The sequence below is a fragment of the Stegodyphus dumicola genome, chromosome 8 (genome assembly GCF_044657685.1).
Source record: "Stegodyphus dumicola isolate Sdum_Otavi_A_Nest chromosome 8, ASM4465768v1".
NCBI classification, from domain to species: Eukaryota; Metazoa; Arthropoda; class Arachnida; order Araneae; family Eresidae; genus Stegodyphus; species Stegodyphus dumicola.
Window position 1 is genome coordinate 43,252,971 of NC_140775.1, and position 18,264 is coordinate 43,271,234.

The 18,264-nt window shown below is 35.3% G+C and overlaps 1 protein-coding gene across 1 annotated transcript in view; it reads right to left on the minus strand.

Moving 5' to 3' along the window:
• Positions 1-18,264, minus strand: part of LOC118200330 (chymotrypsin B-like) — a 134,610-nt gene that overhangs the window by 29,745 nt on the left and 86,601 nt on the right. Inside the window, exons 6-7 of the mRNA XM_085821790.1 lie at positions 14,020-14,143; positions 6,605-6,770 (exon numbers count right to left, since the gene is read on the minus strand). Coding sequence (XP_085677916.1) covers positions 6,605-6,770; positions 14,020-14,143 — 290 coding nt within the window. The remainder of the gene's footprint in view (positions 1-6,604; positions 6,771-14,019; positions 14,144-18,264) is intronic.

Here is an 18,264-nt window from a genome sequence, read left to right on the forward strand (position 1 = left end):
TTTTTGCAGATAGTTTTGCAAATTAATATAGATAAGAAAGGATAAACTAAAAACCTCTCATCAAAACAATTAGACCTTTCAAGGAAAAAAAAAATTAGTTTTTCGCTTGAGAGAACTAGACAGAAAAGTCTGATATTTTTCAACTATTGTTCACAACTATTTTGTTGCCAATAAAGCTTAATCATAAATGCACCTTTAACAATTCTTTTAATATCTGTTCTGCGGAAGTTATCTGAAACTCTCCTCATGTAGAAATATATTCCCCTGAAGCCTTTCACTATCATGAAAATTCGATGATTATAATTAAATGCTTTAATCCAATTTTTGGCCTCTAGAAAGTGTTTTAATCTCTAGATGGTACTGTAGAAATATGTGCGTTACTGATATAAGTCAAATCCTATAAATCCACAAATAAGATTATAATTCCATGAATGCTTTTGAATTTCAAGGTACGGTATCCACCTTAATTTCACCGAAAATGATGAAAATACGGGATAAGCGTAGTAACGTCAAGGTAAATATAGAAAGGATAATGATTAGAATTAGGAAAATGCGATGAGATGTATTGTGAGCTGCACTGTATAAACAGAAAGAAAACTTATCTCGTAATATTTTTTGAATTTTCCCTTCACCTTTAGCACGAAAGAAGGTGCCTCAATTTTAACATTTCCACTGATTACCTATTTAGTTTTTACATATTTAAGTAGACGTTTTCTCTCTTTGACGAAGAACAGATCCTCTCGAAATATGGGCATTTTTATAAAACGGAATGCTGATATCAAGCTGAATTTTGTCTGGTTTTAAAGAGTGAGTGAGTGAGTTTTTTGGCGCAAAAACCAATGATGATTATGATGCGCCAAACAAATGGTGGGATGACCTAATTTAATGAAATGAAATATTTATTAATAAAAAATTTTATAAAAACTACATGTACCATATCCAGAGCATGAAGTCATTTAAAAAGCCTGATAAAAGCACACATTAAAATATAATACAACATCTGCTGAACAGATTACATTAAGTAATAAAAGCCATTCTCTTTTAAATAATAAAATAAATTACAATTGACCTCTCTTCCGATTAAACGGTGGAGAGGTAAGTCACAGCTATTAAAATATTTCTGACGAAGACTGTTAAAACAGGGACACTCAATTAAAATATGACGAACAGACAAACAAACATTACAACTTGAACAAACAGGCTCACTCTCAGCTTTTAAAAGATAGTTATGTGTGACTCTAGTGTGATCAATTCTGAGGCGAGTCAAAAGAACTTCTTCCTTACGGTTTCTAGTTAATTCCCAATGCTCAATTCTAGGCTTTCCATGTCTTAACTTGTTTTGAAGCTGAACATTCCAAAGTTGCTGTCTTTTTTTTCGGATCTTCTCTTTGACTACACAACAGATGTCTCCAAAAGGGATGAGGCGACTGGACAGTTCAACAGCACATTTCGCTGTGATATCTGCCATCTCATTTCCTTTTATTCCCACATGACCGTGAACCCAGCAGTACAGGATTTCATATCCACGACTCGTTAAGTTTATATGTATCTTGAGAACATCCACTATGACAGGGATTTGAGCGTTAGAAAAAGCTTCTAATGATTTAAGCGCACTATAGGAGTCTGTATAAACTATAAACTTTTGTGGCAGAGCCTTGAGATGTACAAAAGACTATAATATATTGCAATTAGTTCAGATGTTAAGACAGAGAAAGCATGGTGCAAGCGTCTACCCTCCATGTGATCTTCGATTACAAATGCCATCCCGACATGATCTTTTGACTTGGATCCATCTGTGTATACTGGAAGATAACTGCTATATTTGTGCCTGTGCTCAGCAAAGAGTCGCCTGTAAATGATCTCGTTAGTGTTTGGTTTCACGTGATGCTTGAAAAGATCAAGAAGCTGAATCCGTGCATTTTCCCAAGGTGGGATTTCAAAATTCTGTACTGCTTGGGGGTGCATATCAGAGTGGGAAAGTTCCTCAATGGCAGGGCGAACTCTTAAAAGAAATGTAGGAACAGAGGATGGACGTGTTTCAAATAAGGTGTTACACACATCATCAAGTAAGCATAGCTTATTGGGATGTTCAGGTTGGGATAGAATATTAAAATATTGCAAAAGGGACAATTGTTCATGCCTCAGATAAAGTGATGGTTCATTAGAGTCAACATATAGGCTCTGGACAGGAGAAGTCCTGGAAGCTCCTGAACAAATCCGCAGAGCTTGGTGGTGAACAGGATCCAGTTTCAACAATACTGATGACCGGGCGGATCCGTAAACAACTGAGCCATAGTCCAGTCTAGAGCGAACAAGGGCTCTGTAGATGCGAAGCATAGAGCAACGCTCTGTACCCCAGGAGGTGTTCGCCAACACTTTTAAAATATTTAGTGTTTTTAAACACTTCTTTCTCAGGTTTAAAACATGAGAAAGGAAAGTCAATTTTCAGTCGAACGTCACTCCTAAAAATTTTACTTCGGGCGCAATTGGAATAATTGTACCATTCAGATATATCTCAGGCTCAGGATGGAGACCTCGCTTCCTACAAACGTGCGCACACACAGTTTTCTGTTTGGAAAAAGTAAATCAATGTTTGTTTGACCATTCTTGGATCTTATTCAGAGCCATCTGCAATTGCCTCTCTATGTACCTCGACAGCTAATTTGTAAATCATCTACATACAGTGATCCCAAGATGGTGGGAGGAAGTTATTTTAGCACAGAGTTTATTTTTAAAATGAACAGGGTTACACTTAGCACACAGCCTTGAGGCACACCCTCTTCCTGTTCAAAAACATCTGACAAAACAGAGCCAATCCTTACTTGAAAAGTCCTAGTATTCAAGAAATTCTGAATGAAAATTGGTAGGTTGCCGCGCAAGCCACTCTCGTGAAGATCCCGAAGTATACCGTATCTCCATGCCTTATCGTAAGCTTTCTCAATGTCAAAGAATATTGAGACAAGGTGACTTTTTCTGACAAAGGCTTTTCGAATAGATGTCTCTAAAAGAAACATAATTATCTACAGTCGTTCTTTCCTTTCGAAAACCGCTTTGATAAGGCGATATAATATTATTCTTTTCCAAGAAGTAGACTAGGCGGCTGTTTACCATCTTTTCAAACAGTTTGCAAACACAACTGATAAGGGCAATCGGCCTATGGTTTGAGGGATTCCTCGGGTCTTTCCCTGGCTTCACAATAGGAATGACAACAGCTCTCCTCCATGCACTGGGGAAGGTACGCTCCTTCCACACTCTATTGTAAAGAGTGAGAAGGACAGTCAGTGACTTATAGGACAGATGCTTCAGCATTTCATAATACACGCCATCCAGACCAGGACAAGACCTATGAGTCTGTAACAAAGCTCTCTTTATCTCTAGCACAGTAAAGTCTCTATTATAAGGCTCAAGGTTGGAAGTGTTAAAAGCGATGGGATTTCTCTCAGAGCGCTGCTTGATAGATAGAAAGAAATGCAGGTGAGTAATTTCTACTGGAAGAAACGGCAGCAAATGTCTCACCAATTGTATTCGAAATTTCTTCTATGGAGCTAATCACTCGGCCATCTTTTTCCAGAAAGGAAAGTGAGTGGTTTTTATATATTCCACATGCTTTTTTAACTCTTTCCCAAACCCGTTTACTACGCTTAGAGGATGTTATTGATGACACATATGAAATCCAGGAATCCCTCTGGCTCTGCCTTCTTACTTTTCGCGCATTCGCTTTGGCTTTTTTTAATGCTAATAGGTTTCGCAGAATAGGATATCTACGAAAAATTCCCCATGCTTTTTTCTGTTTTTTCAGTGCTTCACGACAGTCGCAATTCCACCATGGTTTCGTATATTTTAGTATTTTTCCTGATGTTCTAGGAATGGAAAGCATAACTGCCGCAATAATAGTATTAGTAACAGCTTCAGCATCATCGATATGCGCATCTTCTACCATGTTCTCTGTGAGCTCTGCGGTGGAAGAGAAGAGTTCCCAGTCTGCCCTATCGAGTATGAATCGAGGGGATCTCGATATGGGGTTTGCTCCTCTTCGTGCAAGAGATATAAAAATGGGATAGTGATCGCTATTGTAAAGATCATTTCCCACACTAAAAGTGCAAAATGGCAACAGAGATAGTGAACAGATGGCAAGGTCGAGAGCGTGAAATGTCCTTGAAGGCTCATGGAAATAAGTATCTTGCCCATTATTCAGGAGACAAAGGCTATGATCTTCGATCATCTGCTCAATTTGTCTTCCTCGGCAGTTTGTATCTTTACTACCCCAGAGAGGACTATGGCCGTTAAAATCTCTTATTATGATAAAGGGGTGAGGCAGCTGCTCTATGAGATCATTTAAATCTTGCTGATGAATGTGCTCATTTGGAGGCAAGTACAGAGAAACGACTGAGACAACAGTATGAAATTTTGCTTGAGTTGCGACAACTTGGAGGGATGTCGTCAAAGGAAGTGCATTTGATGGATAATCCAGTGAGGTGAGGAGGCCTACACCCCCACTGGCACGCTCACCTGCAAGCTTATCCTTCCTGACAATAGAAAACCTCCGAAATTTTGCTTGTTGTTCCTGTTTCAGATTTGTTTCTTGTATTGCTAAGCACACAGGATTATAGGTATTGATTATAGCTTTGATGTCAAGCAAATTTCGGTGGAAACCGCGACAATTCCAAGAGATAAGGGTGGCCATTATGTCTCCTGTTTATTTTTTCGGTGCTCCTTTTTTGTCTTTCGAGGGAGTAGGTGTTTTGGGATTTCCATTCTTTCTTCTATTTCCATATTATCCGAGTCCGGGGTGTCAGATATTAAATCGTGAATTGAACTACTGCTCAGATTTCGGTTTTTGTTAGCTGTTTTTTGTAGGCTTGTTTATGGATTTTTCTGAATTACTATTTCTTTCTTCTGGATTGTGTGAAGTGGGTCTTTCTTGTTTTTGTTATTAGTTTGAGGCTCTTGGCTTTCTGTTGATGAAATGAAAGATGTTTGGATGGCAACTGATCTTGTGGACTTAACAGCATTGGCAAAAGATAAATTTGGGTGCACTAGTGAGCTTTGTACTATTTTCCGGGCTTCAGTATAAGACACATTTCGAGTTATTTTTGTCGCCTGCACTTCCTTTTCAAATTTCCATTTTGGACAAGAGCGAGAAAATGCTGGGTGATCACCTTTGCAGTTAACACACAATGGCGCAGCGGTGCAACTCTCACTATCGTGGCCAACCAACGAGCATCTGGCGCATGTAAGGGGTCCACGACAGGTCGTCTTAGAGTGACCAAACCGCTGGCATTGGAAGCATCGCATTGGGTTGGGTATATATGTCTTACGGGACAGTTAAGATACCCATAACTTTACATTCTTCGGCAGATCAGGCGATTTGAAGGTCAGGATCACGTGTTTCGTGTCAATCAACTGGCCTTCCTTTCGCATCTTGATCCGCCTAACACCACAGACATTTTGGTCAGCTAACTCGGAGACGAACTCTTCTTCTGAAACACACAGAAGGTCAATCTCCGAGATCACACCTCTACAAGAATTAAGTGTTTTGTGTGCTGACACAGTTATAGATATTTCTCCAAGTTTGGTTTGTTGAGAAAGAGAAGCAGACTGGGTGGCCGATATGGTATCAATAAGCAGGTCTCCTGATCGGAGACGCTTTATGTTCTTTGGCTCACCTATGCAAGATTGAATGTATTTGCTTACGAGAAGACGAGACATCTTTTGCAATTCTCCAGAGGCACTGGAAACAACAACAAAGCGCGGACAATCAGTAGATTCTTTGGCATTTGCATCGGTATAGATCTCCTTGTTAATAGATTTGTCAACAATTTCTATATCTTTGTTGGTTTCATTTGATTCAGGTTTTTTTAGAATGAAAAGAGAAGCCATAATTGAAAGAGAAAAAATTCGGGTCCGACGGCCCCACCCACCACAAAGCCCAACAAGGAAACACAGATTCCTGTGTTAGAACTAGCCGGACCTATACGCAAACTGAAGCCCCACAGTCGGCTTTCCCGAAAGCAGGTACTCCCGAGAGCTTGACCCCAAGCCACTGACACAAAAACTAGTGACCAGCCGATTGACACCCGTGAGGACGACTAAGGTGCCTCCCGTTTAGCTGAAGCAGAGGCCAAAGCAGTGTGTTGGAGACAGTACCTCGCCCCTCAACTACCAGGACCCTCCTTTCCAGCGACATAGGTCTCCACGCACGGCAAACACGTGGGCAGTTTTCTCGCCACTCGAAAACTAGAAACAAGGTCTGTTCCAGCCTCTCGTGACGAGCCCCAAACTCCGTAGAGAGAAGCCACGAGGAAGAAGGGAAAGAAAAAAGTTCCAGCCAAGAGGAGAGGAGACGGAAAAGAGGATAGATCACTGAGGCTCTAGGATCGTGACACCCGTCTCACCAAGAAGATGATCCCCTGAAGGGCTAGGGTATCTCGGGATTGCCACACCCGTACTCACAAAAGTGAGCCCCTGAGGGCAATGGTTTTAAAGAAGAAATGTAAAATAGTAAGATGGTTTGTTTACTTAATCTGTTACGCTTTTCAAAGAATTAAAAAATTTTTTAAGAACTAAGATCCATTTTTTAGCCAAGCGTTTTTTCAAGCTTTACCTCTAGAGGAACCCCAGCCGGTGGCATAACAGTTGCTGATGATGCTCAGTTTGATGTCACTGTCTGGTAGGCAGATGGGCTTCACGTATTTACTCCATTTGACAGGGGCATTGAGTTTTATGAGTGCCATATCATGTTTCATGTCAAATCTTCCGTCTTTTTCAAACTGTAAGAGAAATAAATAAAATGCACATGGGAAAAAAAAAAAAAAAAAAAAAAAAAAAAAAAAAAAAAAAGACCGTTATGTTTGAGAGCCTGAGCTATGTCTAAATCAAATTCAGGCCGAAAGTAGGCGTGGATTTATGAAATGTAGGGCCAAACACATCAGAACATTACTCAGGAGTCCTATTGTTTAAGGCGGAACCTTCTCATGAGAACATCCAGGAGTCCCATTGTTTAAAACACAAAATGTGTTTACTATTTAAAAAATAATTAATGATTTTCGGGCCCCGTGGAACACAGAGGTGTTCGTTGCGATAGTGCGAATCCCCAGATCTACATCTGGCTTAGACCTAGTTTTTGTAACATTCTGATTTTAATCAACCAGTTCTGGTTTACGTTCTGCAACCCCAAACTATTCTTTTCGAGCTGATATCTATCCTACCGTTTGCAGTTTAAACAGTTTTTAAGCAGATGCAGCAAAGGCTGAGAGATAGAAAAGACAGTAATGAGGTTTTTTCAAGTTCCACTGCTTGAAACTTCGAAGACTACTTTGTTCTTTCCCTCGCTTGTTAGCGGACTGAATAAAAAGCCAAGCCGCAAAAAGGTACAGATAGGCCTCGGGATTTCGAGAAATTTCTCGAGGTGCCTGTAGCTGTGGCGCCGCTCTGCCATTTGCTATCAGAGGATAGAAATAAAAACGATAAAATAAAATAAACGATAAAATGATAATCATAACTGTAGAATTCCTGCAGAATAAAACATAAATCAAATAAGAAGAAAGAAATTTAATAACATGTAAAAAATTTACTTAATTGAAAGATGTAATGGTAAACAGCTTAAACTCATTATCTTAAGATTATTTTAGTTCATTGCGAAGTTATCTTATTCTTTTCTATATTGCAGAAAAGTAGGGAGTTTTATGTCTTGTCACTGGCACATCTTCAAAGTGGTGTTCGTCATAAAGACTTTGGCACCTTTATTGAAGTTGTCAACTATCCGCCTTCACAAGGATGTCCCGAAAAAAGAAATAATGGTACTTTTATAAAGTTATTTTAGCTGTAGTGTTTGTTACGGGTTTCTAAGCCTAGAAACTTGAGGAATCTGCTATGTCTTCCCCGGCATTCGAACTCTGGACTTTCCAAATGCTAGCCTGACGCACTTTCAACTATACTAGGAAGATACTTGGTATGGAAGAAGAAAATTTCTTTCCTTCTTCTCACCTTTCTTTCCTTCTTTTTACTTTTAGGGCGACTGGGGTAGTCGCATATCTCGTCCACCACTTCTTCGGTCTCGAACTCGGACCCAACGTTACTGTAGCCAGCATCACTGTCCATACCAATCAAGGCGGCAGATTTAATAATCGAGGCAATAAAATCTGTAGCTACTTCTTCAAATAGCCTGCATAGATATTTTCTACAGAAACTTTTTGATTTATAAATAAATTTTTAGATTAGCAGATAATAGGGAATTAGGGATTATTCACTTACGGCAAAGCACACGAGGGCTATCTGCCTAAAGGGAGGGATGCCTTCGTGAAGGACTTTCTAAGGGAAACTGGCTCGTATACATGTTACACATGGGGAAAACCACGAAAACGCCCATGCAGCCAGCCCGTTCGAGGAATTCGAACCTCGGACCGAACTATCAGTGTTCAGCGTCTTTACCGCTCGGCCGCTGGTGGGCCTTAGCAGATAATATGATTTTCGAAGAGGGAAAAATGCAGTTCTTCAATTTAATAGCTATTTTTAATGTTTTTTGACCAGGTTTATTTTATAAAGCCCTGTCGGAAATCTGAAGTAACTATTCTTCCAAATAGAAACTGAAATTTAATGAATTTTTGAATAAAATCCCATCTTTCATATTATATTTGGAACTGCAAATAATTATAAATAAATTTTTATGCACTGGGCAACCCATACATCCAAGAACTTGTTTAAAATAAGAACAATGATATAAAAAATTAGAAAATTGATTCCAAGCTGAAGGATTATCCAAGCTTAAGGAGTTTCAAAGAAATCACAACGAAATCCTTGATTAAATGTCAGTTTGATTTTTAAACATTCAGATGTACTTAAGAAACTTTTTTGAAGCTATATGATCATAAAAGTAATTATCTTCCATAAAAAAAACATATGTCACTTACTTTTGGATACAAAAAGTTGAGCAAAAATATTACTTAATATTTATATTTATTAACTGGAACTCAGTCAGTGTCATTTCCAGTTGCTTCATTTCAAATAAACTAGACTTAATACAGTTCTTTTCATCATAAATACTTAAAATTCTTTTTATCGCATTACCTCGTTCATTATCAGCTTAAATTTATTTTCTAAAAGCGCTTAGCTAGCAGATTAAAATAAGGCTCTGAAAAATAAAAGAAAAACATTTTCGATTGATTTTGTAAGATAAAAACTTGTGGTTAATATTGATGTAGTTTTAATTGCGTTCTGAAACATAAAGTATTTTTGAAATTAAAAAAACTATTAAAAATTTGATATAGTGGCATCTTTATTAATATATGTAAATTATAAGAAATTTTCCTTGAAAAGATATTCTTTAAGAAATTTTTCTAAACCTCGTTAAATCAAAATCATATAAAAAAAGTTTTTGTGAAATTAAATTTGTCTGTAGTTAATCTGTTTTTGATTATTTTTCGTTTCCCCTTTTATTATCGCTGCCACTCCACTCATGTTTACTTGCCATTTTTTTGCATTTTTCATCTGTTCCTCACATTTAAGAGAGATAAGTATCTTTCGACATTATTTAAAAAGAAAAATCTCTCGACGTTTAGGCTTGTGTTATTTTTGAAATAGCGTATACAGATATTCCTTAATTTGCAACGTTTCTTTTTAGTTTTTTTTATCCAAATTTTGTTACTCCATATCCATCATAATATTATTGTCGGCAATTAGTATTCAAAGACACGCGAGTAATTAGTTTGTCTTGTCATCAGTATAAAAGAACAAACTATACATCAACTATGTAATTAAGGTTACATTAGTTAAAAAAATGAAAGCGATCTAGTAAAATAACCACGCTTCCTTGTCTTGAGTGAAGATCATTCTAGGTGGGGAAATCTTAGTTGCTTGTATTTTCTTTCCACAGACTGAATAAAATAATGATCTCTTCGAAAAATAAAAAGAAGAGCTGGTAAATCGGAGAAGAAATACACATTTTAATTAAGCCGGCGATCGATAGTTAGCTGAAAGTGGCTTTGTTATTTATTCAGTTTTTGTATACTCGGCTGTCGAAACGAATATATTTTACTTATTTTCAACAATCAAAAGGCTTCCCTTCGACACCAACTGATTTTTTTTTTACTACTGACTTAGAGGCATTCTTAGATTTATCTTTAAATAACGCAACATCAGACGTGATTGTTTCACATCATTTATCAAACTGACACATATTCGTTCACCTTTTTTTTAAGTGGTTGAATATGTTTCTATTTTAAAAGTGGTTAATTTTATCTAGAATCATAAACCTTTTAGTAAATTTTCGCTTAATCGTAGTTTAAAGGCTGATTTATTGATTATAGCACAGGGATTTTCTGTGTCAGGAAGGATGCTTTCGTAGAAGACACTACTAAGAAAACTAGCCGGTATTCATGTTATAATCGTAAAAATGCCATCCAACTAGCCTATTTGCTTGGAATAAAATATCTGACGAAGTACCAGTACTCAGGATACCAGTTAATTTTATCTCATTCATGGCATTCACATAATTTGACTTTAGCTAATTGATTTGATAATATATGGATATGGGTTGGTGAAGTATCACTTCTAAAAACTACTATCAATCAAGGCGACATGTAATATTTGACCTTTCTTTCAAATTAAAACTGTAAATTTCTTATCTGCATTGCAGATTTTAAAATATAGAGTAAACTCCTTCCGAGGCAATATTAAAATAATGTTCCTTTTGTAGGTTTAGATTTAAATCTGAAGTTTATGAGATAAAAACTATGAAATGGGCTAACAATCTTATGTTACTAGCGCCAACGTATCAACTTATCTAACTAGGGTACTAAGGAATAATCCAGAATATAAAGATAAACTATAGATCCTCTTTCTGCAGCCATGTGCGAACTTTGAAAGTAGTGTCCACGATTTTCAGAAATAATTCACATTGAAGAATGCCATTATTTTGTTACTTTCCTGAAAAGATATAAAGACCACAAATTTACGTCGTTGTTGATGTTAATTGTGGCCTATAATCATGTTCGTAGATGATGAATTGAGAGACAAAGATTCTCTTGGTTTTAAAAGATGTTCAGCGATCCTTTCAGGCATTTTGAATTAATTTATATTTTCGAAACGATTAGAGTTAGTGATAGGAAGGGAGACCGAAACAAATGGCAATCAGACGGTACAAAGTCCGGGCTATACGGTGGATGCATCAAAACTTCCCAACCAAGTTTCGTCAATTTGTTCCGTGTCATCAGAAATGTAAGTGGCCGCGCATTGTCATAATGGAACACAATTCCCTTTCTGTTGGCTAATTTTAGTCTCTCTTTCTACATTACTTCGTTCAAACAGTCGAGTTTTGCACAGTACAATTGATGGTTTGTCAGGTTGCAGCAGCTCATAATGGACAATTCCGAATTTTTGACATCTAAATTTCGGGAACGGAATTGATTAAACCACTTCCGGGTCGTTCGTTCAGTCACAGCATCCTTACTATAAACTTCACAAATTTTTCGGTATGTTTTTTTCAGCGTTTTTACCATTTTTATAGTAAAAAAGCATCGCATAGCGTATTTCTTCAGATATTTCACTCATTTTCAAATCAGTATAACTTTTTACACGAGCAACGATCAATGTCACCTTTTAAGCACATGTTCGTTTGAGACAATCGGGTGAGTGTTGCTGGATATATAGGCATTAACACCACCTAGTGGCAAAAAACCGTGACTTCTTATATGACCCAATATATCCAATGATTTGGAGTTAGCTTATTGTCCATTTTGATGTACAAAAATAATTTAGTGAAGAAGTACTTCATCAATGATTATTCAGCTCAGAAAAAAAATGTCTTTTAAAAGAAATATAAATCATATCCGAATAGAATAAAAACTGCTTCAACGCACGTTGGATAAAATCCTTTGTTTATCTCTAAGTTTTAAGCACACATTTTATCAGTGAAATGTAATCAGCCATTTAAGATACCTGCTTCTGTATAACGTTTTCATATTCTTTAATAGAAACATAGTTATCAATAGAATATTTGCTGTTTTAACAGATCGAATAGGAAATGATACGTATGAACACAAAATGATCCTTATCAGCAAAAACGTAATTGAAACGAAGTAACCTGAAACTAAGAAGACTAAAGGCAAAACAACCGCTGAAACCACACCGAACAAAGTATAGGAGTAGTTTGCACTTTGCATTCTTAAAGGGCGACCGATTCACTGAGATGATAGTATATTGACAGAAAAGCTCCTAATATATTATTATCAGTAGTCGAAAGATATAAATGCATGTCTTAGCCCTATGGCTAATGACCAAAGTCATGCTTTCAACTTTCTATATTTTAATGAAACATAGAACTGTGTGTGTGGTGTCTGACAACTTAGAAATATGCGAAGTTGATACAAGCCTTTATTTTTAAGAATGCAGAGCCGCGCAGAAAAGACTCGTTTCATGTTTAGATAGCTGTTTCTGATGTGATCGATTTAGGTGTCCAACTACGGAACTGGAGATCCCGAGTTCTAAACCTAGCCATGAAGCACAACAGCTAAAGAATAGTGTGATCTTCACAGTAGTTGGAGATTCAAATAAGATGAATTCTCTTATGTTGTATTATAACCGAATCGCAGTATTACTAGAAAACTGTATTATTCTTTCAGAATTTCTTTTAGCCGTTTGTAAAACTAATATTGATATTATCTACTGAACGTAAGGCCCTGAGGAGAATTGTCGAAATGCGACGGCTTTAGAATGTGGAATATTTATGTGTTGTACCACTAGTAAATGAAACTTATATGAAATATTTAAATCAAATGCCGCTTTTATCTGACCTCAAATACTGCTTCAAATATTTTTTTCTTTTACCTTCGGTAACATACCTTAATATCATTAGTTTTTATCACCTTTCATTTGACTTTATCATTTACGTATTTCGTGTTATATTTATATTAATTTAATTTATTTTTATCCATACATCGTTAATTTAATTTACTAATTTTTTATTTATCTTCAATACAATTGCCTATTTATCTTATATTTTATTTTTTATTTTTATTTGTATTTTACATTTCTGACGATTTTCTAATTTTCTAATCCCGGTTCATCTAATTTTAGATATTTAGCCCCGACAGAAGAATATAAAAACTCATATCCTCACAATACAAATAAAGGTAAATAAAAAAGTTTCCCCCGCCCCATGTTTAACGTTAGGCAGAATTTAAGCTTTGATTGAAGTTTGGTTTTACTGAAAAGCTTGGCACATTTCGAGGACGACTAACACTAGTTTGAATTTTTCAGGGAAACAAACATATTATGAATTATGAATAGGGTATTTTTAACAAAATATCTTGATAATACTTAAGGTGCGGATAATTAATATTAGATAATTGTATCATTATTGAGAATAATTGTACCCGATACTGATTATTCCTCGTTTGCCCGAACGTAGTAAAATAAGTCGGACAATACAGATAAAAGGAGAGGAGTTTCTGAACTTATTTCCTCGGCTGATAATTCCACATCCTATATTGATTTCTGTATTAACAATGACATTAATAGTTTATGTATTAACATTAACAATTAATTTCTGTATTAAGGGCGTTACAGGTCATGATCTCTTCTCCAAATATCTGATCGCAAGGAAAGGAACAAGCAACGATCGTTCCATCTGTAAAGAAAGAGAAGATCCTGATCATTATATATTTTTCTATCCCCCTCAATACACTGGAAACCACCCAGTAAAAGTCATAGCATCTAAAAAATACCTAATAAGAACACGCTTTCTTAGAACGGGTTCCTAAGGAGGTTACTCCTTAAGGAATCGTCTTAAGGATTTTTTAAGGTTTCTCGTAATAAATATCACGAGAAAGTTACTCCAAAATAATGCTTGCGGCTCTAAAAAGACAAGATAGCAGATAGAAAGGTAGATAAAATGTGAGATATATGTCTGATGACCAACAGTTATAGAGCTGGTATTCGTCGTGCTAATACATATATTTATATCTGCATTACAATTTAGGATTTCCGAAATTTGTAATGAATGGCCTGGTTAAAACAACTCACCTGGTGAGGTGGGATGTCGTCATGTATGACTATACGCTCTGCATAGCGGATTTGTTCATGCTCATCTCGCTCGAACTTGTGATGGTTTCCAAGGTGAATTCTCCAACCCTCGGGTCGACGGAGGCTTTTCAGATAGAAAAGGATTATTAGCATCTTTTTATTTATTTGTTTATTTTGGAAATAAATTTATTTACATAAACAAACGAAAATATGAAAAAAGAAATAATGAGTGTGGTACAGATAGTAGAAGGAATCTTCCATTAACCAATGCGCTTATATTTTGCATTTTTAATTAATACCAAAATGTTTTCCTGTTTACATAAACGTACAATGTCGTAAATATGTTGCTGAAACTGAAATTCTTGTATACGCTTAATGTATACAATTATTGATTCATTTTTTATTGATACACAACGTGTTGAAAAGCTCTTGCACAACTACGTATCTATTAAGTATAATCGGAAGAGAAATACGCCATTGCAGAATGGAAAATTATGCAAATCTGAATTGTCTTAAGTTTTGAATAAAACTCTATCGATTTTGACAGTGATCAGATATATGCCCCTTTCCATCATTAGCAAAATTGCTTTAGTAAAGGTGGGATAGAATTTGGCGATTGGTGTTCTCCTTTTCAGTCTTCAAGCAGAGGGAAGACTGTAAGGAATTTTCCTCCTTTTTTTCAGTGAGGAAAGCAAAACGAAAGCGAACGTAGTGGCAACTTTTGAAGAACATGGTAACAAAACGCGAAAATGTAAGATGTTAGAATTTTCAAAGCATTAATTTCACAAACTAAAGATGGCAGACTTTGGAGAATGTGAAAATCTTCACGAAATCCAATTGAAAGGCTTTGCGGATAATTTTCGCAGAACCCCAATAAAAACTGTGGTTAAGTGAACAAGGTTAATTATTGAAGATTTGCTCGTTCAGTTTCCCATCTGAAGATAGAGTTCGGACTCTTTTAAGTAAAATTTTCATGTTGTTTTAGTTTGGTCGATGTAATTGTATGTTCGATAAAGTGACATGAGTAAATTTTTGATAACTAATCGAGCTGGTCACTTAACTTCGTAGTTGGTCAGTTTTGATCCAATTCTGTAAACATTATGCAGAAAAAGTCTTCGTTTAGTGAAGAGGGATTCTTTTTGATAAAAATTTACCATTTTACGTTAATGATATTAATCGAAAAAATTCTTTCAAACAAATTCAAAATACAAATATCTTAGCAATTTTACGTTTTGTTATTGCTTTTCTCTATAGATTTCGCTACTTTGGTTGTTTCTCTGCCCCCTTCCATTTATTTCATTATCAATATACGTGTTACAACTCGAACGCTAAATGAGCGAAAGTTTCTCTTCTGCCAGTGGCAACGAGGAGTCGAAAAACGAACTTAAAAAAAAGAGCAGTAGCGCCCTCGGTTTCTCTTGATAGAATTTGATACGAAGGGGGGATAATTCCCATCTTTTGATTTGAAATTAATCTTATGTATATATTGTAATATAAAAGATGTGTGTAAATAAAAGTCATTAAGACTTAATTGAAGTAGTGATTTGAATCGAATATACAAATCAAAAGCTTTCCCAAATAGAACTATAGATTATAGAAATAATAATACGTTATAATTGCTTCTGTTGAGTTATTATTGCTTCTCCCGACATTGCAAAAATATTTTGCTCCTGAAAAAGTGATACCTATGTCTGTTCGTCTTCGAAATCATTACAGGTCAAAATTCTTTTCCATTCTAAATTATTTTATTGTTTAATTTCAAACTTCAGTTATTACCAGATGCTTTCACTGTTTACAGAAACACATACTATTGTAAATGTGTTACTTAAATAGAAATTTATGTATGCACAAATTTATTTATTCTGTTATAAATACGTAAGGAGTTTAAAAAATATTGTACAATTAAATATGTCTTCAATGGCTGATCTTACACTTACGGCTTAAATTTAGGAAATGTATCAAATAATGCAGGCCTCAGATAGTTCAGATAGCTCTGGATACGTGACACACGTGACGCAAAACTATAAGAAATTTTATATGAGTATTCAACAAAAATGTATTAATTCCTAAATTATTTCTTATCTAAAAGAAACTTTTAAGGAAGGGTAAATCAGTAATATGCAGAATTCATTTTGGAAAATATTATACAATTCTATAATTTAAATCCTTGATTAACGATTCATACAAAACTGAATATCACTAAATACAAGATTTTGAAACGTTTTTCTGCAGGAAAAAAAAATCTTTTCGAAATGTGCTTTGAAACAAAATGCGTAGCTTCTTTTGTCTCTTCTCTTTAGTTACTCAGTAACCTTCAACATTAAATCTAAAAGAAGTTAAATACTTTAGGCTTTACTGAATGGCAATACGCTGGCGCATGGAAAATACCAATATTTTATTTCCGTCATGTTAACTCATTGCTTTCAAATATCCGAGTTTGTTGATAAAAATTTAAAAAGTAAAGATATCTCACAAATAGATAAATATATCACGTAAGATAAATATCTCACATTTTTGTCGAATGGCAGCAATCTGGCTTCGCTGTAAATAAAAATGTTTTATTTTGAGTAGTGGTGCCATTTCTCTTTTTCAATTGCCGAGATGTTAATAAAAAATTCATTAAATCTGTATAAAATTTGAAAAAAATCTGAAAGTTTTAAGATTTTACCAGTCGCCTACAAAGGTTTTTAGCGCTGTCGCTGAGCTAGCAGTCTACTAGTCTGCTCTTACACTCACTCCTGCTAACCTATTTCATTTTCACTGCTGGCTTTTAGATCGTTGAGTTTGTTAATCAGAAATCATTACACTTTTAAGAAGTGTGAAATAAAGTAATACTAATGATAATAAAAACCTGAAAGCTTTCAGATTTTATATTACGTAAGGCACTTTTTTTTCATTTACATACACATACACGTTTCGAGAGCATTTGGGCCAAAAATATTTAAAAACAGCCTATCTTTAGAATTTCCGATAGAAGTCTTCATGCTGGAGATATGCATGTTTTTTTTTTTCGTACAGGTTTGCCCTTGCTCGCTGTGAAATCGGAGTTTAATATTCAGAACTTTGTTAAAGTTTTTAAAAATATGAAAGAGACAATAAAACAAATTCATATTTCCAAATTCGTGCTTTCAGGTGTCAAAATTCGGGTGGAGGACTACGCTGTTCAAAATTTGATGGCTCTAGGTACCGTCATTTTTTCACAGTGCGAGAAATATACATACATTGATGTAGATACTTCATTATTTAATTTCTTTAAATGTAATATAGGGCGATAATATTTGGCGATAACAATATGAAAAGTGAAATGGACATTTATAGTGAACCGAAGTAAAATGCCCTTTCGAGACTAATAGACCTTCTGGACTAACGTCCCTTTGAACTAATAATAAAACAAATTCGAAATTCAAAATTCGGGATTCAGTGTGCACATGTTAGGGTGGAACACTACGTGCATAAAAAATTTGGTGGCTCTAGGTGCCGTCGTTTTCCCACATTTCAAGAAACATAAAAATGTACTTAAAGATTCTTCATCATATAATTTATTTGAAAAATAATACATGGTGATAACATTTGGTGGCAAGAATTTGAAAATTGATTCAGACACAAAAGTGATACGAACAAAAAAATAAGTTCCAAGACTAATAGCACTTTTGATGCTAAAAATTCTTAAATTCGTGGAGAGGTCTGATATTAGAAAAGTTTTAGAAAATATTCTAAAATTTCCGAAAATAACTGTGGAAGTTGGCATCACGATTATGATGTTAGTCTACATATGATCAATATTTCGTTTTGATATTTTTGCCCTGTATGAGAATGGTAACAAACTGTCTGGTTCCACAGTGATAAGGCGTACAGTCACATTATCACTTTAACAATCTACTTTTTAAAAATATAATAAATTATATGACAAAATATATTATATGACATTTAACCGCATGAAGTATTAAATCTCTGTATGCTTTCCCCCACGGATTTTTGTATTTATCACCTGCTGGAAAAAGAGATGACAAGGAGTAGACCACAGCATGTTTAAAGTTTGTGGGAAATAATTTTTTTTTCATCACAGTATAAACTGGATCTTCACATTTAGAAAAAAAGACTTATTCGTAGCAAAGAATACCTTCATATTTCATACGAGAAAATCGGAAATCAATCCCAGAATCAAAACTTTTTGAAAAATATTCAGAAAAATTCGTAAAGTGAATTTTGCAGAGAAAACGCCTGACACACAGCAGAATATTTTGA